Genomic DNA, 27,298 nt, shown 5'->3' with positions numbered 1-27,298 from the left:
TACATCTACCTATCTACTGTCCTGGGGGCACTTTTTGTGTAATGTACATAATCCAATATCTTTACATGTAGCTCATACTAATGTTCAGAAGATCTACTATAGTAATTCAACTGAAAAATCCATAAAAAGACTCCATGTGACACTCTGAGAGTTTAAGAGATATGTTTTTATCACTTAGTCTTCACTGACGTTTTAAAGCCTCCATGAAGGTAATTGTAGAAACTTGACGGTATTCGTTAAATACGATTTTCAATGTTTTAAAAGTTGAGATTTAACTTTATAGGATGAGCACCCGTAGTAGAGAACGAAACTTGAAAAAATCACTAAGACAATTGCTTCAATAACTGGAAATCAACCACTCAGTCTATTTGAAGATTTTTTAATTTTAGATGTCTTCCCTAGCTCCATCAAGTCCGTTTGGTGCTGACGACCATGATGCTGAAGAGCGAGGAAATCGCTCATCGCCTCCACCATCTAGTATCGGAGCAGGAAGTTCAATTGGTGATATTGAGCCAATGGACTTTCCATCTTCACAGCCAGGAGTTTTAGGTTCATCATCCGGTGAAACATTTGATTTACAAAACCAATGGCGCCAAAGAAGTCATTCTGATGCAGATGATACCCAGGATCCTGATTCTTATCGTGATAATGCTTTCGGTGAAGATGTAGAGGCGTCAGCGCTTGATGGTATTAGGAGGAAAAATCTTAATGCAATTAAGAAAGTTCGAGATTTGACAGGTGATAAGGTGCGAGAGGCGTTTGAACTCTTCCTAGAGGAATATTCTACTATTTCAGAAGATACTGGAGAACCTCAGCTAACGTATCGCGCCCAGGTGGAGTTTATGAACTATTACGAATTAAGCACAATGTATATTGATTACACGCATTTAGCTGAAAGAGAAAACGGCGCTCTAGCGCTTGCTGTTTCGGAGCAGTACTATAGGTTCCTGCCCTTTTTATTAAAAGGTTTGAAACGTTTTGTTCGCAAGTACGCCCCTAAGCTACTGATGAGTTCAGATTCTGTAATATCGCAGTCACAACAAGAACAGGAATCGCAGATGCATGGTCAATCTTCACAGAATACTAGGACTATGGGATCACAGTCAGTGAACCAATCTGGCGTTGCTACCGGGGGATCCACCACCTCAAGCCCAGAGCAAACTGAACGTGTGTTCCAGTTAAGTTTCTTCAATTTACCCACAGTGAATAGGATCCGTGATATTAGGGCAGAGAGAATTGGTTCGTTAATGTCGATATCGGGAACTGTGACAAGGACGTCAGAAGTTCGCCCTGAACTTTTCAAGGCTAGTTTTACCTGTGACATGTGCCGTGCCATAGTGGACAACGTCGAACAGGTATTCAAGTACACTGAGCCAACTTTCTGTCCTAATCCATCTTGCGAAAACCAGGCATTTTGGACCCTGAACGTTGGAAGATCAAAATTCCTGGATTGGCAGCGGGTTAGGATACAAGAAAACTCGAATGAAATTCCCACAGGCTCAATGCCAAGAACACTAGATATAATTTTGAGAGGAGACTGTGTGGAAAGAGCAAAACCTGGTGATAGATGCAGGTTCACAGGGACAGAAATTGTTGTGCCCGATGTCACTCAGCTTGGTCTAGTGGGAATAAAACCCAGTTCAACGCCCGACACAAGGGGAATTGCCAGGACGATGGAAGGTCTAAATTCTGGAGTTAGTGGCCTGAAGTCATTAGGTGTTCGAGATCTAACATATAAAATAGCATTCCTAGCCTGCCATGTTGCAAGTTCTGGAAACTCGACCAATCCGTTAGCTCAACAAAATAATTTAGAGTTAGAGGGCAATATGCAGCAACTAAAGGGTGACATTGATGATTCTGAAAGAGACCAAGAACATTTTCTGAACAGCTTATGTTCTGAGGAGATTAACGAGCTAAAAGAGATGGTGAAAGATGAGCAGATATATGATAAACTTGTAAGATCCATTGCACCTGCGGTGTTTGGTCATGAAACGGTAAAGAAGGGAATTTTGTTGCAGATGCTTGGCGGTGTGCACAAGACGACCGTGGAAGGTATAAACTTGAGAGGTGACATTAATATCTGTATTGTTGGTGATCCCTCGACTTCTAAGTCTCAATTTTTAAAGTACGTTTGTGGGTTCGCCCCAAGAGCTGTCTACACGTCAGGTAAAGCCTCTTCCGCAGCCGGTTTGACTGCAGCAGTGGTAAAAGACGAAGAGGGAGGCGACTTCACTATCGAAGCAGGTGCGTTGATGCTTGCTGACAACGGTATCTGTTGTATTGACGAGTTCGATAAAATGGATATCTCGGACCAGGTTGCAATTCACGAGGCAATGGAACAGCAGACCATCTCTATTGCAAAAGCGGGTATTCACGCTACACTAAACGCCAGAACGTCAATTCTAGCCGCCGCAAACCCCATAGGGGGACGTTACAACCGAAAGCTAACACTAAGAGGTAACCTCAACATGACAGCTCCTATCATGTCCAGATTTGATCTGTTTTTTGTGATCCTCGACGATTGCAACGAGAAGATAGACACTGAACTTGCTTCCCATATAGTAAACCTGCATATGAAGCGGGATGACGCCATAGACCCCCCGTTCACCGTAGACCAGCTCCGCCGGTACATAAAGTACGCCCGTACCTTTAAGCCTGTAATGACAGAAGAAGCGCGCAACTTCCTCATTGAAAAATACAAGCAGCTACGAAAGAACGACGTCCAGGGCTATAGCAAGTCAAGCTATAGAATTACCGTCAGGCAGCTGGAATCAATGATCAGACTGAGCGAGGCGATTGCAAGAGCCAATTGCGTCGACGAGATCACGCCAGCCTTCGTGGCCGAAGCCCATGACCTGCTCCGTCAAAGCATCATTAGAGTTGACGTTGAAGACATTGTCGTGGAAGAAGACGAAAACCACGATACCGATAATCCTCCCGATCCTTCCGAGCCCGCGCCGCCCACGCAGCCCTCGCAATCTATACCCAACAAAGGCCTAAAGCCAAAGCAAAAGACTACCATCTCTTACGAAAAATACGTCGAAATTATGAACTTGTTGGTCCAGAAAATAGCAGAAAACGATACAGCAGGCGCTGCAGAACTAACCGCACCTGAACTTGTAGACTGGTACTTACTTCAGAAAGAAAATGATCTGAACACGGAGGCCGACTACTGGACCGAACGTAAGCTTGCATTTAAAGTCATTAAAAGGCTTGTAAAAGATAGAATTCTAATGGAAATCAGGGGCAATACTGAAAATATTCCCTTTGATGTCCCAGAGGAAATCTTACGCGAAAGAGAAAGAATAGTATACGTTATACATCCTAATTCATCTATTGTTGATGAAGTCCCCCATTTACAACAGCAAGGTTAGTTTAAATTTTTTAAAGATTTAAAGAATGATTAACCACGCCCCTCTGCACAAGAATTTGTGTTTATTATTATAAAGCCTTACAATCCCTGTAAAAGCTTAAAATAAACCACCGGGAGTAGCCGCACTGGCCAGGCGGTGAAATTTTATCGCGGATCGTTGCTCCTAACGATAACGGAAGGCTTTGGCGGTTTAATCTCCGGATTAGGTAATCTTGAAGTTTAATACATTGGCATATCCGATAAAGGCAATCAAGAGAGAATTTAGATTGGGGCAGGGGTTAAGATGGGCGAGTCATGTCTTTGGACGACAGCAAATAGTTAAAAGAAATTTAACCGAAATATTATCCGTGGCAACTCTGTCCATATATATATTAAGGAGACTTTTGTGAAGATTGATAAACCTTCAAATCTACAAAAAACGTAAGCGAGACAGAGTAAATAGATATCCAATATAAACAATCAGGAACACTAATAATATGGGAAGGCAATTGATACATGATTTGGGATCAGGCTCTTCAAATGATCTGGGTTCAGTAGAGCAGTTTAGGCCTCGTACTTTAGCTCGGCGGCTAACTGGATTTTTACCACGTGAGATAAAAGCAATCGATGCAAAGATTCCACTAGAGTCAAGAGAGCTATGGAAACGTCATGAGGTGAAGAAGTTTACTGATAAGGATGGGTTCCAGGCTAAATTTATTCAGCATGTTGAGACAACTTTGGCAAGGTCGCTATATAATTGTGACGAATTAGCAGCCTATGAGGCTATGTCGGAGGCTGTGCGTGATAATCTTGTTATTGATTGGAATAAGACGCAGCAACGTGTTACTGCTCGGGATCCAAAGCGTATTTACTACTTATCATTGGAATTTTTGATGGGTCGCGCTTTGGACAATGCGTTGATAAACCTCAATACCGATGATTGTGATGATCCTACGTCACGGGAGATGGTTGAGGGCGCTTTAAAACAGCTTGGGTTCCGTATGGAGGACGTTTTGGAACAGGAGCCGGATGCTGGGTTGGGCAATGGTGGATTGGGACGTCTAGCGGCATGTTTTATGGACTCCCTGGCCACTGGGGATTATCCAGCTTGGGGTTACGGCTTAAGGTACCAGTATGGTATTTTCGCCCAGAAAATCATTGATGGGCACCAAGTGGAGACCCCTGACTATTGGTTGAACATAAGGAATCCTTGGGAAATTGAGCGGTCTGAAATCCAAGTACCTGTTAGTTACTACGGCCACGTCGAGCGCCCCCAAGGGGCTTCTACTTTGTCGCCATGTGACTGGATAGGAGGCGAGCAAGTTTTGGCTGTCCCATACGATATGCCGGTTCCTGGGTTTAAAACATCAACCGTGAATAACTTGCGTATGTGGTCTGCGAAACCCACCACGGAGTTTGACTTTTCCAAGTTTAATGCGGGTGATTACTCGAATTCAGTTGCTGATCAACAGCGCGCTGAATCTATTACTGCAGTGCTTTATCCAAATGATAACTTCCGGAGTGGAAAGGAGCTTCGTCTCAAGCAGCAATATTTCTGGTGTTGTGCTTCGTTGCATGATATCGTGAGGAGGTTCAAAAAGTCTTCAGGTGATTGGACAAACTTCCCAGATCGTGTTGCAATCCAACTTAACGATACTCATCCTACTTTGGCAATTCTTGAATTGCAAAGAATCTTGGTTGACTTGGAGAGGCTTGATTGGCACGCCGCTTGGTCAATTGTGACTAGGACGTTCTCTTACACCAACCACACAGTTATGCAAGAGGCACTTGAGAAATGGCCTGTTAGTCTATTTGGTCACTTATTACCACGTCACTTGGAAATAGTGTATGATATAAACTGGTTTTTCTTGAAGGATGTTGAAAGGAAATTTCCTAGAGATTTGGAATTGTTATCCCGTGTGTCTATCATTGAGGATGGTCAAGAAAGTCAGATTCGCATGGCATACATCGCGGTTGTTGGTTCCCACAAGGTGAACGGTGTTGCAGAATTGCATTCAGAGTTGATAAAAACCAATCTTTTCCAAGATTTTGTAGATATCTATGGCCTAGGGAAGTTTACGAATGTTACTAACGGTATTACTCCCCGTCGTTGGTTAAAACAAGCAAACCCTCGTCTAGCACAACTTATCGCTGAAAAGCTAAATGATCCTCAAGATCAATACTTATTGGATATGTCTCGTTTAACCGAACTTGCAACGTTCGCTGATGATCCTATTTTCCAGCAGCAATGGGAAGAAGTCAAACTTTACAACAAGATGCGTCTCGCTGACTTGTTGCATCGCTTAAATGACGGAGTTGATGTTATCGACCGCGACTATTTGAATGAAACATTATTTGATATCCAAGTAAAGCGTATTCATGAATACAAGCGCCAGCAGTTGAACATTTTTGGAGTCATACATCGTTATTTGTCCATGAAGGACATGCTTTCAAATGGCGCACCATTTGTAAAAGTTGCTAACAAGTTCCCACGCAAGGTCTCTATTTTTGGCGGCAAAGCTGCACCAGGTTACTTCATGGCTAAGCTAATTATTAGATTAATCAATGCGGTTGCTGATGTAATTAACAATGATCCCGACATTGAGGACTTACTAAAAGTGGTGTTCATTCCAGACTACAATGTTTCTAAAGCTGAGGTTATCATCCCAGCTTGTGATATCAGTGAACACATTTCTACCGCAGGAACTGAAGCATCTGGTACATCGAACATGAAGTTCGTTATGAATGGTGGTTTAATTATCGGTACTGTTGACGGTGCTAACGTTGAAATTACTAGAGAAATTGGAGAGGAAAATATATTCCTCTTTGGTACTCTAGCTGAGCATGTCGAAGAATTGCGCTTCAAGCATCGTTTCCACAACAAGCCCTTGCCATCGTCTTTGACAAAGGTCTTTGCTGCACTCGAGGCTGGTGTCTTTTCTACTGAAAATAACGCCGAGTTCCAACCTTTAGTAGACGCCACCAGAAGGCACGGAGATCACTACCTTGTGAGTGACGACTTTGATTCATACATTGCTGCACAGTCTCTTGTTGACAGATGTTTCCACAGAGATAGATCTTCTTGGCTACGTAAATCAATCCTATCGGTTGCTAACGTGGGTTATTTTAGCAGTGATAGGTGTGTAGAAGAATACGCAGAAACCATTTGGAATGTTGAGCCTGTGAAAAAAGATTGAGGAACAGGAGATGGGTCGCCGCTTTATATTCTATAAAAGCCCAGCTTGGGTACTATATTCTAATAATTTAGTTTTGTCAGTAATTTATTACCTTTCAAGTGTTTAAAGGAATAAAAATATCATATAATAAAAACATATGTAGCTACGGAAATCAAGATATGATCAGTAACACGATAAATTACTATCCAGAACTAGAATGTATAGTTCAAGAAATCGAAGTAGCTTGGAGGCGCAAAAGAATTTTAGCACCTACTTCAAACAATAATAATATATGTGAACAGATAACTAACTGGGATTATTCCACACGGAATTCATCACGAATAGCATCGCCAAGTCTCTTGATACCCTCGGTTAATAGGTCTCTAGTGGTGGCTGCAAAAGTACCACGGAAAAAGATTATATTAGGATCTTCATTTTCGAGCGTTTTAGTCACCAAGCCATCTACTTCAAGGGTAGTATCGATCACGCGGAACCACATCCCTGGAGCAAATAGTACTCCATCTCTAATCATCTTGGAATGGAGTTGACTCTCTACCTCAGTTGGGTCACAGTCATACTTCTTAGCAAACTCGGGATGTGCTGAAGCATCCAAAGTAATCGTAAAGAACATACCAGCAATAGTAGGATTAATGGTTATAAATGGGACATTTGGGATGTACTTGTGTAGAGCATCCATCGCAATATCACGCATCATAGTGTACTGCTTACGGATCTTCATCAACCATTGCATGTAACCTTCTTGGCCCCACCTATTCAACAAACCAGAAACAATTGACGTAGAGAACCCTGATGGAGACTGAACGGTCATCTCATGTAGACGCAAATATGCTTCTAATATGTGCTTCGCTCCAACTACCCAGCCAAGACGTGTGCCTGGCGCCAAGACCTTTGAAAAAGAGTCCAAGCGGATTACGCGCCCTTCAGTGTCAAGTGATAAAAATGATTTCACTAGCGAGTTAACAAATTCATTCGAGTTTGCAAAGGTCCTCATCGTTCTTTTGGAAACATCTGGCTCGTACAACTCCATCTGTAAAAAGTAGTAGGGCTCATCCTCTACAATTAGAAAATCGTGTTTCTGAGCAATACGGTATATAGCTTCGCGACGTTCGTCAGTTAGACATGTACCAGTTGGATTCTGACCTGTAGGAACTGTATACAAGAGCTTGGGCTTGGGTACTCCTGGGCGCTTGATCTCCCATGTTTCGAGAAGTTCCGCTAGACTCTCTGGAATTATACCGTCTTTATCTATTAAGGCGGGAACCACGCGAACACCCTGCGCCAAGGCAGCCTCTAAAGACGAAGAAAATGTAAACCGCTCAGCAATAATCGTATCACCACGATCACAGAAAATCCGAAGTGTAGACTCCCATCCAGAGGTATTTCCAATTGAAATAGTGATATCCCAACCATTGTACTGCGGATTATGAATCCGCTTCGTATGCTCTCGAAGGAATTTAATTAGCTCAGGCTGACCACCAGAATATCCGTACTGTAACGACCTAGAGAGCGGAATATCTGGCACAGATCTGTCTACATCATCTTTGCCAACTGTTGTGTTTACTAACCCGACGCCTTGGCATGAATCTGGCAAAGACGCAGGGGATTCAACACTAAGGTTATCCCAAGGAAAAAACTTACTACGGGGCAACCCACCAGCAAGAAATATGATATTAGGGTCATCAAAGTAGTGAATACATGACTTAAGGGGAGAAGGTCTGCGAGCTCTCGTCTCGTGACTGAAAAAGCTTCTGAAGTCTTTGGCGTCCAATAAAGTCATTAAAGAGGCTAATAGTTGTAGATAAACCACACAGTATGTGTTTAATATGGCTTGCAGGAAAATTTAAACTATTGAAGCAAATAAAAACAGACACCCCAAATTCAGTGGTGCTATTTATTAAAATGACGCTCGAATCGATGACTGCTAACAAAAATCGATTTACGATAGCAACTACACCCTCGAGTTTATTGCCCAAGGGAATTTACTTACTGCAATGAATTTTATACTGCAGCAATGAATTTATAGTAACAATTGATTAGCAAACAAAGAGAGTGAGTCAATGCCGAGCAGCTTTTGGGTGTGAAATCCCGAAATACGTGCGCAAGTGATGCCATACGAACCCTTTATGAGCCAAAAATAAAAAATTTTGAATGATTTAAGCCAAGAAAAAAAAAATGGGAGTGGTTCGAAAGCTCGAATGATCCTTACCTAACTCACGTAGAAAACGACAATTCCGCCACATGACACATGAAAAAGCATTGTGAAACCGCTGGAAGGCATTCAGAAACGGCATTGTAGAAAAACACTCTAAAAAGAATTGTGGAAATCTTAGTCGTTATTACACTTTTATATTTGGCATCGGGCATCGGGCATTATACGGGTTATCTGCTTAGTACATGCACGGTAAATCCACCCAGTGACTTGTAAAAGTGACGTAGAATTATACGTATATATGTTATAAAAACAGTAGTCATTTTTATGACTAGTATAGGCCAAGTTAAACACCAGCAGACACATCTTAATGTCGTAGCTTAGATAGACCAGCGGCAGAAAGCAAATCCAATTAAGAATTCGGGCGACCTAGCCCTTAAAGTGCTCCAACTGCGTGCTGACATTCTGTGTGTATTTTCTTATCCGTTGCGGCGAATTCCTGAATTGTGCCTAAATGTACTGTTGTACTAACACTATCAGTCTGAAACAGATGATTTTTGCTCATGATAAACATTTCCCGAAATTACTGAATTCAAGGATAGCTTGGAATAAATAGACCTAAAGACTTGGCTAGTTTAGGATTGCTGTGTATTATGTATCTCTAGTTCGATTGCTGTATAGAGGCCATACGCAGCTTTTATACTGGTTAAACTGAGAAAACTGCGCAATTATGGTGTATAGATCTGCTATATGGTGCTTACTGGCGTTTACACTAAGCGCGTTAGCCCTGCCAAACAAAGATGAGTTCAAAGTTGCAAGTGAATTGCTTCCCGGAATTTCAAGTATCGACAGGGACTTGGTTCCTGAAATGTATGCGGGTCAATTGGCGCTTAGCGAGGTTGCCGACATCAACCGTCGTTTGTTTTTCTGGAGATTTTCTGAAAAAGTTCCTGCGCAGGGTAGCAGCGACACTTTGATATTATGGTTAAACGGTGGCCCAGGATGTTCTTCTATGGACGGTGCGCTACTAGAATTGGGTCCTTTCAGGGTTAATGACGATGGACATTTGTATCCTAACCCTGGATCATGGCATACAAAGGGTGATATTTTGTTTGTAGACCAACCTGCAGGAGCGGGGTTTTCGGAGTTAGGTAACGGCTGGTACTTGGACAATCTAAACAGTGTTACCACTGAGATGATAACTTTCTTAACTAACTACTATACCGTGTTCCCAGAGGATCGCAAGAAGAAATTGATTATTGCCGGGGAATCGTATGCTGGGCAATATATACCTTACCTTGCTGACGGGATTCTAAGCAGCAAAAAGCTAGATGAAGATGGAAATGCCTTCTTCCCGCTAGAATCTATCATGATAGGTAACGGTTGGATAGATCCTCAGCACCAGAGTTTGTCTTATCTCCCCTTCTTGGAAGAAAAAGGCATCATTACCTCAAGAACTCCCCGTTACAGGTCGCTACTGGAGATGCAAGAGGCATGCCGGAATTCTGTTCTTACACCAGAGCAACCTTTCCTCACTGACGAGTGTAATAACATTTTCGGTGCAATTATACAAGCAACAAGAGACGTTCGCCAGGCTGAAAATAGGCAGTGTATCAATATCTATGACTACACTTTGAGAGAGCCTTACCCTTCATGTGGAGCAAACTGGCCTCCAGGAGTACATAATATACCAAAGTTCTTCCAATTGCCAGGCGTTAAGGATGCTCTCCATATTACTGTCAACCCTGAAAGGTTATGGGAAGAATGTAATGTCGATGTGTTTGACCACTTGACGAATCCTAAAGTCAGTCCCGCCGTTGAGCTATTACCAAAACTTTTGAATTGTGGTTTGGAAATTTTACTATTTAATGGTGAAAATGATGTTATCTGTAACAATCTGGGGGTGGAAGCACTCATAGCTAATTTAACATGGCAAGGTGAAACAGGGTTTTCCAGAAACGCGGATTATTACGACTGGGTAACTGAGGATGCTACTACTCATATTAGGGACCCCGCCGGTTTTGTTAGGAGAGAAAGAGGTTTGACATTTGTATCAGTTTACAATGCCTCGCACATGGTTCCCATTAATATCGGTCCGGTCGGGACGGGAATCTTTGACATCTCTAGAAATCATGTAAGTTTTGACAGAACCGCTGATAACTTGCCAGCAATAATTACTGTTGCTAACGGCAGGCACCCAGTGGTCACTACTCTAGTCAAGAGGACTCTTGCCGCTGTTGCAGAAACTTTAGGATCTAAATATGCTGGATTCGTCAAAGCGGAAGAAGCACCTATCGCTGGAAACACGAAAGGTGGCAGCCTCTTCAAATTCGTTGCCATAGGCCTAATTCTTGTAACTGCCGCGTGGGCCGCCGTATCCTACTCGCTGCGTCAACACTTAAAGATGAAAAAGAACATATTCCTCATCCTAGGAAAACAGATAATGGTACGCAACGTAGGATCTACTTATAATGATCTAGAAGGAGGTGTCGAAGTCAGGGTCGATTCCAATAAATTTTAAACGCGGTTTATTCTTGATTTATCCAGTTTCGGTCGTTCAATGGAAGTGATTCCGTTTGGACTTTGAGTTCTAATAAGTTAGGGGATTATATATGTGAATCTTAAATAGCCAGTACTAAATATTCTAACTATATTCGACATTTTTTAAAACGCTGGGAGCGAGAGGAATCATGAGTAATTAATATAAAGATTAATTTAGTGGCTCTATATACAAAAGTATCTATACAAAGGTATGCTAATTTTTCCACAGATAATTTACAATCGCAATATTATTACTAGTTAAATGGCAAATGAAATTGGTAAAGCTCAGCTTTGTGTGTGATTTGTTATACGCCTCTTGGTCTGTCTTTCTTAGAAAATATGTTTAAAAACGCAATACACTGACGCTGCTTACTGCCTCTTAAAATGGAGCGAATACGACCCTGGCTGTGGCTTTTACGAATAATGTCCTTATCAGTGTTTGGAGGCATTTTGAGTTGTGCTAAGTCAAAGTGTGTCTGTTCTGTAGAGAGAGTTGTTTCTGAAGTAAGAACGGATTTAGCTAAGTTAGGTGACCATGTGGGACTGCTATTTGTTAGCATCGGAGATAAGGGGAAGATCTCGATGTTCTCCTTCTCAACCGTTTCAGTTTGTAGTTGTTCAACGCTGGCTGCAAATATTTTAGATGGAGTAAGGATAATGTCTATTTCTTGGCCTCCGACTTTGGTTGCTAGATTAGCAGGGATACTAGCGGAATGGTGCAACTTATCAGCAGTTCGGGCCTGTGACTTGGTAACTTTAGCTGAAACCTTCTTCAGTAGAGTGTAGAATGCTTCCTCAACCCCCACGTTCTCCTTGGCTGAGGTTTCAAAAAATGAGTCTTTTGGTTCCATGCCAAGAATGTCGCAGAGTTCTATTTCCTGAGACTTATCAACATGGCGATATACTTCATCACTCTTGCAGCAGCAGATTATCACTGGGAACCCATCACCTTTCACCTCAGTAATGTCGTTGTAAAATTCTTCTATGCTGTTAAAGGACTCCTCCTTAGTACAGTCGTAGCACAGTATAAAGCCATCAGACTGCTCCAGTTGAAGTTTTCTAAGACTAGAGAAGTTCTTCAAGTCCACACCCGTCATATCCAGAACTTGAGCAACCAACTCATCTTCCTCCTCCTCAGAAGTACCACTCAACGCTGTGTCAAGCACAGAAGTAACTCTCTTTCTTCTCCTATCAAGAGCAGCATTGTAACCAGCTGCCGTAGCATTCTGAGAGAATAAGTCATAATTAAGTTTCTTATTATGAATGTCTTCCATTTCTTCGCAAAGACTTTGGTTCTCATAAACACCATATAACCATCTGTGCGCAAGCGATGACTTGCCGCATGCCTTGTCGCCCACTACAGAGATTCGTATTTCTTTTGTACGAATCGCATCTTTGAGAGCGCGGTCTGTAGAGTTAGGATAGTCAAACAATGCCACCGTTGGAGCGCCCATTATTATTTGACTAAACTATTGACAAAATATCTTTTGAGTTTACTAAAAAGTAGATGTACAAGTGATGTACAAGTGATAAAGAACACTTAAGTTATATATCTTATCAACTTTAGTCGTTGCAAAGTGAGCAATAATGGTTTTCTTGCGTAAGTAATAGATGTGAGTTATATATACTTATTTCTAGGGCGCAAAAGTCGAAGTACGAATCAACTTGCTCGAGGCAAGCTACGATTAAATCTGATAAATCTAGTCAGCTTCAGAGAACAATGTAGGCCGAGTTTTTTATAACGTAATGTGCGCGCAATGCAAATCGAACATTTGCGACTCATTGTGAGACTCATGAAATGAAGAATGAATGCAAAAGAAACGGATCTTATGTAATGTTTGGTCCCTGCGTAATTTTCTGGAAGCCGTGCACGGCGATATGACTGAGTCGTATTTACATAATAAGACAGGTCACAGGTATTGTGGGGCTATTGTGGGTGATAGGTAGATTTAGCTCTCGGCCTATTATCTATGGCGTGTGGCTTATTGGACGGGGTAGTATTGTATAGGTATGGCTAAGTATTATCTACGGCAAAATGTATTATCTGCAGCATATAATCTATGGCGATGAGTATTGTTAGGATATGAATTATTGAGAGAGTATCACCGAAATGATATCTGTGGCGTCGATTTTGAGATGTATCTAAGTGCTATTATGAGTGTTTCTAGTATGAGTGTTTCTAGTAGGATTATGACATATATCTATCTATATGGTATTATGGCATGTATCTATGGTGTAGAATACATGGAGTAAATATGGAGTAACGTATTGTTTAAGATTAAGAGATTAGCTTTTAGCGTTATAGGGTCTCGGGAACGATATAGGGTCTTTTGCTTAAGGCGTGCTTGTAGGCGTGTTTGTAAGCGTGCTTGTAAGGTACTATAGAGCGATAACCATAGTAGCCGGTAGTAGTGCGAAGGCGGTTAAGGGTGGCGGTTAGGGGGGAGACTCGTGTATCTAAACAGAGTCTACTGACGGAGTCATATCGAGATGAGCTACTGCGATCCTGGTTCTAAAGGCAGATCTATCGCATGTTGTATCGCTGATGTGGGGTCATTGCTGCATAGCCAGGTATTGTAACGGCGTACGAGGATGGCGATGTAATAGCATACGAAGGATACTTGGTTTAGCGAGGTTTTCCAGAGTGAAGACCTCTGGTTTTCGCAAGGCAGGCACTGCGCAAACCGGCTACCCGCCCGTAGCTGGCCAGCGTAAAAAGCAGACTCTGACTCTTGACTAACAGCCACCAACGTAATTCTGTCGTACCTGGAACCTATAATAAGGGACGGAACGTCATGATAGCTGCTCCACTGATGCTTCAGGCGCGCTGACGTCACTACTCATCGACGGTCAGAGCAACAGCTTGTGTCGACCCAGCTGACGTTGGTCACGTGACAGCGTTTCTTTAAAGGACGAGGAAATGTAAACAAAAGCACACGAGGGAATGTAAACAAAAAGCAGTAAAAGTAAGCTAACCGACACGACATAAGAAGTGTTTCTGAGATTCAAAGTAGAATTGAATCAAGATATATTCATTCCATTGAAGTTGAATTTGAGTTTGGAGCTTTTGCATAAGGCCGACATCTGCGCGGATGAGTGAACAATGTCAGTTGATTTGGATTCCAGATGCCGAAGAGGTGTTTGTGAAGGGGCAGTTGACCTCCACAAAGACTATTAAGAACAAGCAAAACAAACTTGAGCAGGTATTTAAGGTTAAAGTGAAAGATAGCGAGCGTGAGGTTCTTGAGAGGCTAACATGTGCGGTCAATCCAACTACTTTTGATAACATAGACGATATGTCGGAATTGACACATTTAAATGAACCCTCTGTGCTATACAACTTGGAGAATCGTTTCAAGGACGGTCTAATATATACCTATTCCGGGCTTTTCCTTGTAGCAATGAATCCTTACAGTAGTATGAAGATTTATACCCAAGAATACGTTAATTTGTATCACGGGTCACCCAAGGAAGACAACAAACCGCATATCTTTGCTGTTGCAGAACAAGCATATAGGAATTTGTTAACGCAGAAGCAAGACCAAAGTATATTGGTTACAGGTGAATCGGGCGCGGGTAAGACCGAAAACACGAAAAAGATCTTGCAATATTTGGCATCAATTACATCAGATGAGAAGCTATTGCTGAAAAATTCAGAATCGTTTGAGCGGAAGATTCTTCAGTCTAATCCAATATTAGAAGCGTTTGGTAACGCTCAAACGGTTCGTAATAATAACTCCTCTAGATTTGGGAAGTTTATTAAGATCGAATTTGATGGATCTGGCAAGATAAACGGAGCACACATAGAATGGTATTTGCTAGAGAAGTCAAGAGTGATCCACCAGAATTCAAGAGAACGTAACTATCATGTATTCTACCAATTGTTGGCAGGAATGCCACGGGAGGATTTAGAAGAGCTCGGATTGACGTCAAACTCAGTATCACATTATTCCTACTTACGTGATTCAAATCCATGTATCCCAGGTGTTGATGATGCACAGGACTTTCGCGAACTTTTAGCCGCTTTTGATATCGTTGGTTTACCTCAAGAAGGAGTAAAAGAAATATTAACATGCATTGCCACAATTCTACACATTGGTAATGTGGAATTTCACTCGAACAAAACGGAGCAGGCGTCAATCAAGAGTGATATTTCTCCGTTAAGCAAGTTGTTGGGAGTTGAAGAGGCGGAATTTAAGGCGGCTGTTTTAAAACCTAGGTCTAAAGCTGGTAAAGAATGGGTAACTCAAGCAAAAAATGCAACGCAATCGCGTTTTATTTTAAATTCCTTGTCGAAGTCACTATATGAAAAGTTATTTGCATATATAGTACAAAGAATAAACCAGAATTTGGATCACGGCTCAACTACTGAAAACTATATTGGATTACTTGATATTGCAGGGTTTGAAATATTTAAGGACAATTCTTTCGAACAATTATGTATAAACTACACGAACGAAAAATTGCAGCAATTCTTCAATCATCACATGTTTGTCTTGGAGCAAAGCGAGTATTTGAAGGAAAATATCCAATGGGAGTATATTGACTTTGGAAAAGACTTACAGTTTACAGTCGATTTCATTGAGAAAAAAAATCCCGCAGGTCTTCTTTCCATTCTCGATGAAGAATCCATTCTACCACAATCAACCGATGAATCCTTTTATTCAAAGTTAATTTCATCTTGGGATGGTAAATCAACAAAGTTTAAACGATCAAAACTTCCGAAGTCTTTTATTGTGGAACACTACGCGGCTGATGTTGAATATAATGTAGATGGTTGGTTATCAAAGAATAAGGACCCAATAAATGACAACTTACTAAGGCTACTATCAAACTCATCGAACAGGTTAATATCGATTCTATATTCAGAGCAAGCACGGGCTACTTTTGGGAGGACAGCTGCAAGTCGTCATAAAGAACAGCTAAGTATCTTACTTGATGTGCTATCATCCACAGATCCTCACTTTGTCAGGTGCATAGTTCCCAACACAAAAAAAAAGGCCAAGAAGTTCGATAGAAGGTTGATTTTAGATCAGTTACGATGTAACGGTGTTTTGGAAGGCATTAGAATTGCGAGGGAGGGTTATCCAAATCGTATCTTCTTCAAGGAGTTTTATCAAAGGTATAAAATACTTGCCGGTAATGATAAATTTTCGAACAGTTCAAAGAAGAATTGTGAAATATTACTATCCCATTTGAATTTAGATCAAAAGGTATATAAAATTGGTAACACTAAGTTGTTTTTCAAGGCAGGTGTATTGGCAGAATTGGAATTGGAAAAAGAAGAGAAGGTTGCTAAAATTGTAACTAAGTTTAGCGCCCATGTCCAGGGGCTGCTGGTTAGGAACTCAAAAAGACGTGAGCTTCAAAAATTACAAGCAGCAAAGGTGTTAAGTATGACGTTTAATACTTATTCGCGTCTGATGAAGGACCCATGGTACAATTTATATATTAAAATTAAGCCATTGTTAGGGTCCTCTCAATTTATATTGAAGTCTAAGAAAATTGCTGAGCAAATGAAGCTTTTACAAAAGGATTTAGACTCTGCCCATGATGAAATGGAACAACTTCAGAACAAAAATATAGACGTTGAGAAAGAATTGTCCGAAGTTCGAACTTTACTTTCTAGTGAAACAGAGAAATTGAACAATTATCAACAACTATATGATTCTGCTAAGAAAAGAGAAGAAAAATTGCAGCTTGCATTCAACCAAGTTGAAAAACTGAGAGATACCCTACAATCACAAAATTCCTTAAAGCAAGAGGCATACGAAAAGCTTCAGAGTGAATTGGAACAACTGAAGGTTTTAAAAGATGAGAATGTTGCAAAACTACAGCAAGTTGAAGCAGAGAAGACTAAGTTGCAGAACATACTCGATGAATTGAAATCTCAGATAGAGGGTAGCGAGCATAATTTATGTAAACTCAAACAGGAAAAACTTGCGTTAGAGGAGGAACTAGAAACGTTGAAGAACAAGCTACAATCTAGAGAAAACCAAGTGAAAGAGTTAGAGGCTAAGGAGAACGCTGCGAATGAAGAACTAACTATTAAGGTGCAGCAATTGGAAAAAGGAGTTGGCGCAACAAACAGAAGGTTGGAAGAAGTCATTAATGAAAACAAAAACCTCAAGTTTGAGATATCAAGAGCGAAAAAAGAGCACCAGGAGGCTCTACAGAATTTGGCATCTAAAAACAATGAATTAGTTAGACTGGCTGAGCGTTACGAGGCAGAGAATGCTCAAATAGCTGACTTAACTAAGGAGCGTGATAACTTGGTTGCAGATTATGAATCAGTCACTGAAGACTTAAAGCAAGCAAGAAATGAGTTGGCTGATGTTAAAAAAAAATATCAGGAACTTCAAATTTTGAATAGTACTGTGAAAGAAACAGTGTTAAAACCAGCCTCCACTTCCCCAAGTTCGGCTGAAAACCGAGTGCGTGGGTTAGAGGAAGAATTGATAAAGGAACGTGCTATGAACAGGTTCTTGAATGAAAAGTTGTCTTCTGGTCATCATGGCAGCAGTGTTCGTGATTTTCAAACAAAAGATCAGGTTACGCATGAGGAATTCATGGCGAACTATGAAGAAATGAAATTAAAGCTGAGAAAATTGTCTTTCAGGTTAGACAAAGAAGTTGAAGAAAAGAAGGAGTTAGTATCCCGTCTAAGATTTATTGAAGCAAGACTAGCCTCAGCTTCCTTTGATAATCAAACAATATGTGCTCAATTGAAAAAGTTGAAAGATCTGGTGAGCAAGTCAAACTTGAATATTAATATGGAAAAGGAACTAGAAGAAGTTGAGGTAATTGAGTTCAATCATGAGAAGTTATTACTAGAGGTCGATTACTTGAAACGACAGTATGAGAATGAGAAGAATTTACGTATCAACGCTGAACATGTCGCATCTTCACTTCACAGTAAATTCCGATTAATACAACGGTCTGACTCCGTACCTGATATATACAAACTCAAATATGAAGCAAGTGAGGAAATGCTCAGAGCCTTGGAGAATAAAATGATGGCGTCGCCACCTAGGGATAAAATTGGGGTCGCTAAGGGCGAAATCTTTTTACACCGTGAAAGCTTCTCTAAATATGAAGAAGAATTAAAGCTGCACAAATTGGAGAATTACAAATTGCAAGACTATTTAAAGGAAGCTAATAAGAAGATTAATGCTTTAACTCACGATATTAAGTTATCTAAAACTACAGAAGCCGAGTTGAAGGAACAAATAGCCCATTTAGAAAGGGACCTAAATGCAACTGAAAAACAGAAGCAGTTGTTACAAAGCAGCGTTAGGCATCATCAAAATCAGTACGAGAACTGTATGATTGATCTACATGCTACTGAGACGCAAATGAGGGACTTGGTGCATTCACTAAAACAATCGGAAGAAGATATTCAGACTATCACAGACAAGATCCAGGAATTGAGATCTCAAAATAAGCAGAAGGAAGTATTTATTTGGGAATTACAGCAAACAGTAAGTGATTTAGAAGGTAAACTTGGTGAACGTAATCTAGAACTGCAAAAGTTAGATTCCTTATATACAGCTCTGACTGAAGATCTCGAGCATTTTAAGGAGCGGGCAAAGGTTGGCGAAGACAAGACGAAGTACTTAGCTAAACTAGACAGGCTGAAGACTGAGTTAGGCTCTTCCTTGAGGAACGAAACGGAACTAAAGAAAGAGATCGCCAATCTGATGTACCAAAAAGACACATTAATTGCTGAAGCTGATTCTAAAATCAACAACTTACTCTTACAAAATAGCCACTATGAGAAAGTCGTCCAGGATATGGGTGCGCAAAAGGAACTCTCAGAAGCAGCACAAAAGGCCCTTCAGTCAAAAGTTGAATCTTTGGAAGCCGTTGCTAAGAATTTGACTGATGAGCTAAATGCCATGGCAAAGGTAACAAAACAACTAGAAACCGAAAGGGAATACCTTCAATCTAGGCTGCAAGATTCAAGTACTGATTTCAAAAAATCTTTATCAGAATGGCATACAACTGTTGGTGAACTTGAACAACTAAAAGAATCTCTCAGTTTACAGCAACAGCAAACGGAAAGAAACGAAGCTCTTGTGGAAAAGTTACAAGCCGACGTTCAATTATCGAAAAAGAAGCTCAATGAAGAAAAGGAGAAGAACATTGACCTCTTCGAGGAGAACCAGGCATTGGGTAAAGAGAAGACAGAACTTGTTCAGCAAATTACAAACTTAGAGCAGGAACTTGCCGACACTACAGAAAAAAAGGCATGGTTAGACAAGATTCACGATTTGGAAAACAAATTAAAGAAAGAATCTGAATTACGTTATGAAGAGATGAAGAAGAACCAATATTTGGCTCGCACTGCAGAAGATCTAAGAAATGCCGCAGCGGAGAGTGGTAATCTGCTATCTGAGACCGCTAGTGGAAAGGAAATGGTCGAGAGACAGTTGGAGGAATTTAGTGTTCGCGTTGATGACATGGAGAAATATGTTTCTTTACAAGAGGTTGATATTAGGAAGTTAGAGAAGGAAAAAATTTATTACATGGACAGAGTTAGTGAATTGGAACGCGAGTTATTGCTATGGCAAGAAAGATATAAGGGTTTGTCTTCTCATCGTAGATGTATGCCTCAGCCAACAGAGGAAGTTTTCATCTGATCATTTAAGACATAGGAAGAGACAAGCAAATAGAAATAGATAGATAAATATTTTGCAAAAAAAAAGACCTTATGTTAAACAAGCCCAGGCTTTATATTCTTTTATGTTGTTATGTTATATGACATCAGCATGTATGTACAAGGTGTCTAAATAGTAATTCGTGGTTATAAACAAGAGTTAACACATAATTTAATATTAAAAATCATACTTCGTTGGCTTAGCCGAAGTTCTATTATAATTGCCCAAACCAAATGACTTTAAAACATTAACTACATCACCAAAGTGCTCTTCATTACCGCTTGTGATGACAGTTGGTGCGCCAGTACCAAGTTCACTGTTGACAACATTACCAGAAAACACGAGTTCTGCAACCCTTCTACAATCTTGGGGAGTGACTGCCTCTATTTTTTCGATGACTTCAGCTATTGGAACTTTACGATTGTGCAAAATTAGTTGTCTTCCCATGTCCTCTAACTCGACAAGTTTAGATTCTAGGTTCATCAAAATTGAAGATTTGAGTTGGTTTTTAGCCCTATTGAGTTCCTTTTCTTGTAAGCAATGTCTATTATCTGTAGATAGCAAGTTATTGAACTGTTGAGCAATTATTGTTGGCATGTATGAAGCGGCTTCGGGATAGGCTGACATGGAAATACCAAACAACCCAGAATCCGAGTAACTATGATTGAAGGCAACGCAGTTTTCAACAAAATGATATTTGTTTAAGACTTCAGTATACAGGCGGGAATACATGCCTTTGCCCGGACCACCTGCACTGAAAGAGCCACCGCCACCTAGCAGCGTTTGTAAAGTCGCCAAAGCATAAATATCAGGATGGCCAATTGGCAAACTTTCAAATGCAATTTGCATATGACACAACTCTGGAAGATTTAAGTTGGTTCTAGGAATAGTAGTATTATATCTACCACCAATATAATGCGCAGGCTTACGAGGGCCCATGTAATACTTTTCCTCCATGTCACCCAAGTATTTTGATGCCATTTCAACTGCTTGCTCATGTGGAACACCAACAAAGGCTGCGACAATGTTTTTAGGGTTATAGAATTTATTCCTGTAATCAAGCAGCTGGTACCTTGAAACACCTAATATATACTTCCTTGAAGACACAGTAGGTGAACCTAGCGTCTCATTTCCATACCCGACAACATGTAGCAATTCAGGAAGCAGCATTTCGTGGTTTTGGAATACGTTATCTATTTCATAGCTAGCAGCCTGTTTTTGCTCTAGGACTTCAGCTTCATCAATAACCGGGTATCTAACAGTATCAGACATTATTGAGAACATGCGCTCTACATCTTTATTAAATACCGAAGCCTGGTACATTAAAGTCTCTCTGGTAGAAGTGCACTGGTAGTTGCCACCTAGACGTTCCAATTCCTCTGCTACTTCTATTTGAGTCATCTTAGAAGTGGATTTAAAAGCTAGTCGGTCCATAATGTTAGTGCAACCCTTCAGGTTCGCAGTTTCGTACCGGGATCCCGCTCCAACATATAAACCAAGTGCAGAAAAGTGGCCAGGTACGTTTGAGGTAGCTACCTTTAGCCCATTCTGCAAAGTTGTAAGCATAAAATTTTCACGTCCTGGACTAGTTGTATAGCGTCTTGTCCTCAGAAGTGATCGGTTTAGGATGCTATTCGTGGATCTTAGCATTGTAATAGTCGTTTCTTACAGTGTCGAACCAAATTAATGAAATTATATGAATAGAATGAATGAAATAAAATATGAGATTCTAGTTCCAAATTAAACGTATATTTGGTGGGTTAGTAACTCTCGGAAGGCTCAACAAGTGTGTTTTAGTGTTAAATCATAAGTCTATTTATGTATGTATGAAAAGTGTTGAATTTTTTTTTTTTCAATGACTTAGTAAACTACATCACTACAGCAAACGAACAAAGCAATTACCTATCCGGTCCGTTCTTGTCCGCACTTTGACAATCATGGCTATTTCTCGGAGCTTTAAGATTAAAGTTCCAGCATCTTCTGCAAATATTGGACCTGGTTATGATGTTTTAGGCGTTGGTTTGAGTCTTTACTTGGAATTAGACGTAAAAATTAACGATGTTGAGGAATCTAGCTCCTCTGTTGATGCGAATAATTGTACTATAAGCTATACAGAAGATAGTGAGGGGTTTGAGTCCGTTCCTTTGCGTTCTGACGAGAACTTGATCACTAGGACTTCTTTGTACGTCATGCGCTGTAACGGTATACGTAAATTCCCGCCTGGAACAGAAGTTAATGTGCGTAACCCAATCCCTCTGGGTAGAGGTTTGGGCTCTTCTGGAGCTGCTGTGGTAGCAGGTGTCATGTTGGCCAACGAAGTATCGCAGTTGGGCTTTTCGAAACAAAGAATGCTCGACTATTGTCTAATGATTGAACGTCATCCTGACAATATCACTGCTGCTATGATGGGTGGCTTTTGTGGGTCATTTCTCCGTGATTTACCTGCGGAGGAGATGGAAAGAAGAGAAATTCCTCTTTCAGAGGTGCTTCCTGAGCCCAGCGGAGGTATTGATACCGGGTTAGTGCCTCCTCAACCTCCTATGGACATCGGACAGCACGTGAAGTACAACTGGAACCCTGTTATCAAATGTATTGCAATTATCCCTGACTTTGAGCTGTCTACTGCAGACTCACGTGGGGTTCTGCCAAAGTCATACACTACCAAAGACCTAGTTTTTAATTTACAAAGACTGGCGGTCCTAACAACCTGCTTAACCCAATCGCCTCCAAATCCAGAATTAATATATCCTGCTATGCAGGACAGGGTTCACCAACCCTACAGGAAGACTCTAATCCCTGGTTTAACAGAAATCCTCAGCAGTGTCACTCCTACTTCTCACCCGGGCTTGTTAGGTATCTGTCTATCCGGCGCCGGTCCTACCATCCTAGCTCTTGCTACCGGTGATTTTGAACATATTGCCAGCGATCTTGTAAACCGCTTCAAAACTTTCAACGTCTCTTCTACCTGGAAGCTTCTTGATTTGGCTCATGAGGGTGCAGTCGTCGTATAGTTGGGGCTTTACTTGTAATCAAAGTGAAATAGTATTTGTAATCTGTCAATTATTAGGAGCAGAGATAATTAATAAGAACGAGCTGGACTAACTGGCGTATTGGGAAGTAAATAGTATGTTCTGGGACCGTTCTTAGCGGTCTCACAGAGCCGTTAGATCTCAATATTTGTTACCCGGATTTGATGAACATTTTTAATGAACTGTTAACTTGTATTTAGGGATTCTATAGAACAGCTTTCAACAGCTTACATATGCTTGATTAACCAAGCCAAACCAGTGATCTGATGAGCTCTACAAAGTCCCATAAGTATGGGTTATACTCTAGAATATATCCATATCTTTATGCTATATTAGCGCTTGTTATTTTGTACTATGTCCTCCAAAAACTGTTCACTGGTCATGGTGAGGATATCAATTTTGGTAGATTCCTTTCTAGAACTTCTCCCTATATGTGGGCTAATCTCGGTATAGCGTTTTGCATAGGCCTGTCCGTGGTGGGAGCTGCATGGGGTATTTTTATTACCGGCTCTTCGATAATTGGTGCAGGTGTTCGTGCGCCAAGAATAACTACCAAGAACTTGATATCTATCATTTTCTGTGAAGTTGTGGCGATTTATGGGCTTATTATGGCAATTGTATTTTCTTCCAAGGTTACTGTTGCCTCGGCTGAGACTTTGTTTTCGAAATCCAACTTGTATACTGGATATGCGTTGTTTTGGGCTGGTCTTGCGGTCGGCATGTCGAATTTAATTTGCGGTGTGGCAGTGGGAATTACTGGTGCTACAGCGGCAGTGGCAGATGCCTCTAATTCAGCCTTATTTGTGAAAATTTTAGTGATTGAGATTTTTGGTTCTGTATTGGGCCTACTTGGGTTAATTGTTGGCCTGCTAATGGCAGGCAAGGCAGTTGAATTCCAATGAATTTTAAATAACTCATTAGTAATCTTTACTTACTGTTAGTTAGCGCATTTGACATAACATTCATTATAATATTTGATCTTGACGTCTTTTCGTACTGACAGATAATTTAGCTTGCTTCCATTAATTTATTCATGATTTATTTACGGTTACGTGATATCGCTCTATGTAGCCTAAAATCTAGTTGTTCACTCCTCTTCTTTGTAGTTAGGATTCTTCTTTAAAATCACAACACCCTCAATTCTGCTGGCATAGCTGATATATTCGTTCGTCTCTAGCTCTGCTCTCTCGCCATGGTTCAACAATACTGGTGTGGACTGAGTTATCCAGCCAGTTATTGTTTTTGGCTTACCAGCTTGCCCAACGGTATCAACAGCTTGACCGACACGAACGTTAACCTTAACGGGTTCACCTTCCTCATTCAAAGTCAATATAAACTTTGGCCTCATACCAGCGTTCAAAAAGTAAAATAGTTGATGGTGCTCTAGCATGAAACTTGGACTGGTCAAACCGATTAGCACTGTTAATATGGAGGCCAATGTCACCTTGTTTAAGACGTGAGCGTCATTAAAAGGATCTAACGTTATCGTTCCCTTACCCAAGTGAACAAGACCTTGTGCTAATCTACTGACAAACAATGTATTTTGTTCCTTTGAATAGTAACTTGCTAACTGTCTCAACAACTGTGCAAGTCTGGCGTTATTCGTACCACAACCACACAGGCCCATTGCAAAGATAGAGTTTATGGATACGTCTAAATCTGGGTCATGTGAAAACCTAGATAGTGTATCAAAAACTTTCATTTGAGGATCGGAAACGCTTACCAACCCCATTGCCAAGGGAACCATACGACGAATATGTTGGTTTCCATAATGCATTAAGTGGCCGAAATGACGAAGAGACATCTCCTTGCCAATATCTTCACCCATGGCTACCATCGCGATTCCAAGAACAGCATAAGTTAACTCATCGATGTGAGCCATCTCTTTTTCGCTATTTTCTTCTTCTTTTAAACCTTGCTCTTCGCCATCCTCCTCTTTTGTATCTTCACCCTTGGATTCATCCACATCCATTTTGTCTTCTGAGGCTTTGTTATTACTTGTTTCAGTTTCTCTGCTCTCATTTGGTTCACCTTCAGTTTCTTCGGTTGCATTCATTACTTCTTGAACCAAAGAGTCAATATCTTCTGCTGCATTACCGGGCTCGCCTTCATTTTCTTCGTCAGCTCTTTCGCCTTCTTCAGCCTCTTTGCCTTCTTCAGCTTCGACTTCTTCTTTCTTTGGTGTTAGCCTATACAATAAATCTTGGATTAGTAAGACATCACCAGTACCAGTATAAGCACAGACGTTAACTAAAACTTCAATTGCTGATGTAATCGGATGTTCTATAGCGGAAATTGTTTCCAAAACGTCTTCTACTTGGTCACCCTGTCCCATGTATAATAAACCCAAGGCCAAAGTCAAGAATCTAGTCCACTCTGTCCTTAGTTCAGCAGAAGAACGCTCTAGTAAGTTTTCCATAATGGAAGTGGTGATATCTCCATTACATGTACCAACAAAAGCATGAGCTAATACCAAAGATGCCATAGCAGACGTTTCAATAGGTAAGGACGTATCTGCAGCAACAGGCAGTAATAAGCATAATAGCTCATCGTTTCGGCTACCTGCAAAAGCAATTCCTAAACCTAACATTGCGGCTGAGCTCAATTTTGAGTTAGGATTGGTAACGTATTCGTTTAATAGAAGCATTACCGGTTCGACATCGCCATCGTGAACACCGCATGAAGAAATACCAATACCGAGCAAAGAACCCGCCTTAACTTCCACGTCGTCCGCATATAGATACTTGTCGAGCTGTTGGAGCCCATCCAAATTCCACTGGTATATAGAACCAATACTTGCCACTGTGGAGGTCATACCGTCACCTTTTGTCTTATAAACCCAGTTGTCATCGTTGAGACACAATTTGTCAGCACAGTATCCCAAATTTAACCAACCGTTAACAAATGATGCTGCCAAATTTTGTTGCGCTGAATCTAGCCCCGTGCTTGCAAATGCACTTCTGACAGAGTTATCCAAATGGCTTTTGTAAATATCCTCAGGAACTTTAGGAACAGTTAAATTCAGTTCTTTGGCTAAATACAAGAAATGCTCGCTCAGTTTAGTGTTGCCAATAATGTCTTGAGTACTGCTATATTCAAAGGAAGACTTTTGAGTAGACAAAATGTATGCTAGTTGCTTGTGTACTACGGCATCTGTTGTAGCGTCAAATACAGATCTGATTAAGGACTCATCGCCCAACCTAATTGCCAAGGCCAGCGCCTCGGTCAACTGGTTTTCAGAAAGGTAAATAGAAAATGCAGTCTGTAAGAATGTTACATCTTCTGGAGGAGGCAACAAAGGCACAAATGAAACCATATACTGGCAAACTCTCTGGAAAGTATTTTCATCAACAAATTGCGGTAGCTTATCGATAGATTCAACTTCTAGCAATAAGTCAACGGCATCTGCTTCACCATTATGCTTCAAAAAGTATGGCACAATCTCCAGAGATAACTGGATCAACACTTCTTTCTGGAAGTCGAATTCAGAATCTAACTTTGAATCTTGCTCATCGGAGTCTTCTGCCTCGTTCTCTACCTGCTGGTTGTAAACTTCACCAATTTGCAAGGTTAAATGACGGATATACTCATGTCCCCACGATTCAATTTCCTTTTCGTTAGACAGCAGCCTGAATTTTAAAGAATCATACTTTCCCTCATCAGAATACGTCATACTCAAAACGGACAAAACGTCAGCAAGCAATGATTTCAGATCCACATCAACCCACTTATCATATACTCCACATAACGTAGGATATGAAGGACGAAGGAATTTCAATGGCTTTGGTACTGCAGTCATTGAGCTTGTAGAATTCTTTATAAATTCCTTCAATTGTTCCAAGCTAGGACGATATAACGAATCATCGTCACTTACCAACCTCTCAACTAAAATTTCTAAATCACTTTTCAACTTCAAATCCTCTTCTGACAAATCTTCATCTTGTTTTTGCTCAGATTTTCCGTTCTTAGTTGACTGTTCGGTTTGTTTTACGGTAGGTTCTACCACCTTATCGTCAGTAATGTTATTTTCTTCAACCATAATACAGCAGAATCTATAGAAATACAGTGAAGTGTACTATATTGCAAAGTATTGTATCTTCTGTAATTGGCCTGAGGTTAAAAGAAGAATAGCTTACCTCTAGCAGTAGAGTGTTATTATTTGCCACCGGGAAATAATGATTTCTTTAATCTCAAGTTAAGTAATCTTTAACGAACTTCGTTAAAAATCTAAAAGACGTAAGTGTCGGGATCTAAAAACAATACTAAATATAATTTTATTAGATATTATTTCGTTTTATATGTAGTTATAGATTTGGATGAATACCGTGCTATCCGTGGAATGGCTTTTGCTTTTATTATGTTAATATTAA

The 27,298-nt window shown here is 40.6% G+C and overlaps 10 protein-coding genes across 10 annotated transcripts; 6 read left to right on the top strand and 4 right to left on the bottom strand.

The window, feature by feature from the left end:
* Nucleotides 1-389: 389 nt before the first annotated feature.
* On the top strand, nucleotides 390-3,374 carry MCM6 (MCM DNA helicase complex subunit MCM6; the record flags this gene model as incomplete). Its single annotated transcript, XM_018133658.1, has 1 exon — nucleotides 390-3,374. One exon carries the CDS (start codon nucleotides 390-392, stop codon nucleotides 3,372-3,374), a length of 2,985 nt encoding a protein of 994 aa, XP_017989179.1.
* A 475-nt stretch (nucleotides 3,375-3,849) lies between these two features.
* On the top strand, nucleotides 3,850-6,549 carry GPH1 (glycogen phosphorylase; the record flags this gene model as incomplete). Its single annotated transcript, XM_018133659.1, has 1 exon — nucleotides 3,850-6,549. The coding sequence occupies one exon, from the start codon at nucleotides 3,850-3,852 to the stop codon at nucleotides 6,547-6,549; it is 2,700 nt and encodes an 899-aa protein (XP_017989178.1).
* Nucleotides 6,550-6,844: 295 nt separating this feature from the next.
* Nucleotides 6,845-8,326, bottom strand: ARO8 (bifunctional 2-aminoadipate transaminase/aromatic-amino-acid:2-oxoglutarate transaminase; the record flags this gene model as incomplete). Its single annotated transcript, XM_018133660.1, has 1 exon — nucleotides 6,845-8,326. One exon carries the CDS (start codon nucleotides 8,324-8,326, stop codon nucleotides 6,845-6,847), a length of 1,482 nt encoding a protein of 493 aa, XP_017989177.1.
* Nucleotides 8,327-9,428: 1,102 nt separating this feature from the next.
* AW171_hschr74203 (S10 family peptidase) lies at nucleotides 9,429-11,219 on the top strand (the record flags this gene model as incomplete). The annotated part of the gene is made up of 1 exon (XM_018133661.1): nucleotides 9,429-11,219. One exon carries the CDS (start codon nucleotides 9,429-9,431, stop codon nucleotides 11,217-11,219), a length of 1,791 nt encoding a protein of 596 aa, XP_017989176.1.
* Nucleotides 11,220-11,544: 325 nt separating this feature from the next.
* Nucleotides 11,545-12,693, bottom strand: AW171_hschr74202 (uncharacterized protein; the record flags this gene model as incomplete). The annotated part of the gene is made up of 1 exon (XM_018133662.1): nucleotides 11,545-12,693. One exon carries the CDS (start codon nucleotides 12,691-12,693, stop codon nucleotides 11,545-11,547), a length of 1,149 nt encoding a protein of 382 aa, XP_017989175.1.
* Nucleotides 12,694-14,331: 1,638 nt separating this feature from the next.
* Nucleotides 14,332-19,881, top strand: MYO1 (myosin 1; the record flags this gene model as incomplete). The annotated part of the gene is made up of 1 exon (XM_018133663.1): nucleotides 14,332-19,881. The coding sequence occupies one exon, from the start codon at nucleotides 14,332-14,334 to the stop codon at nucleotides 19,879-19,881; it is 5,550 nt and encodes a 1,849-aa protein (XP_017989174.1).
* Nucleotides 19,882-20,076: 195 nt separating this feature from the next.
* On the bottom strand, nucleotides 20,077-21,549 carry MAS2 (mitochondrial-processing protease subunit alpha; the record flags this gene model as incomplete). Its single annotated transcript, XM_018133664.1, has 1 exon — nucleotides 20,077-21,549. The coding sequence occupies one exon, from the start codon at nucleotides 21,547-21,549 to the stop codon at nucleotides 20,077-20,079; it is 1,473 nt and encodes a 490-aa protein (XP_017989173.1).
* Nucleotides 21,550-21,836: 287 nt separating this feature from the next.
* THR1 (homoserine kinase) lies at nucleotides 21,837-22,910 on the top strand (the record flags this gene model as incomplete). Its single annotated transcript, XM_018133665.1, has 1 exon — nucleotides 21,837-22,910. The coding sequence occupies one exon, from the start codon at nucleotides 21,837-21,839 to the stop codon at nucleotides 22,908-22,910; it is 1,074 nt and encodes a 357-aa protein (XP_017989172.1).
* A 284-nt stretch (nucleotides 22,911-23,194) lies between these two features.
* Nucleotides 23,195-23,830, top strand: VMA16 (H(+)-transporting V0 sector ATPase subunit c''; the record flags this gene model as incomplete). Its single annotated transcript, XM_018133666.1, has 1 exon — nucleotides 23,195-23,830. The coding sequence occupies one exon, from the start codon at nucleotides 23,195-23,197 to the stop codon at nucleotides 23,828-23,830; it is 636 nt and encodes a 211-aa protein (XP_017989171.1).
* A 185-nt stretch (nucleotides 23,831-24,015) lies between these two features.
* On the bottom strand, nucleotides 24,016-26,967 carry RPN1 (proteasome regulatory particle base subunit RPN1; the record flags this gene model as incomplete). The annotated part of the gene is made up of 1 exon (XM_018133667.1): nucleotides 24,016-26,967. One exon carries the CDS (start codon nucleotides 26,965-26,967, stop codon nucleotides 24,016-24,018), a length of 2,952 nt encoding a protein of 983 aa, XP_017989170.1.
* Nucleotides 26,968-27,298: the final 331 nt, after the last annotated feature.

The sequence above is a fragment of the Eremothecium sinecaudum genome, chromosome VII, assembly GCF_001548555.1.
Source record: "Eremothecium sinecaudum strain ATCC 58844 chromosome VII, complete sequence".
NCBI classification, from domain to species: domain Eukaryota; kingdom Fungi; phylum Ascomycota; class Saccharomycetes; order Saccharomycetales; family Saccharomycetaceae; genus Eremothecium; species Eremothecium sinecaudum.
This window is presented reverse-complemented; position numbering and strand designations above follow the sequence as displayed.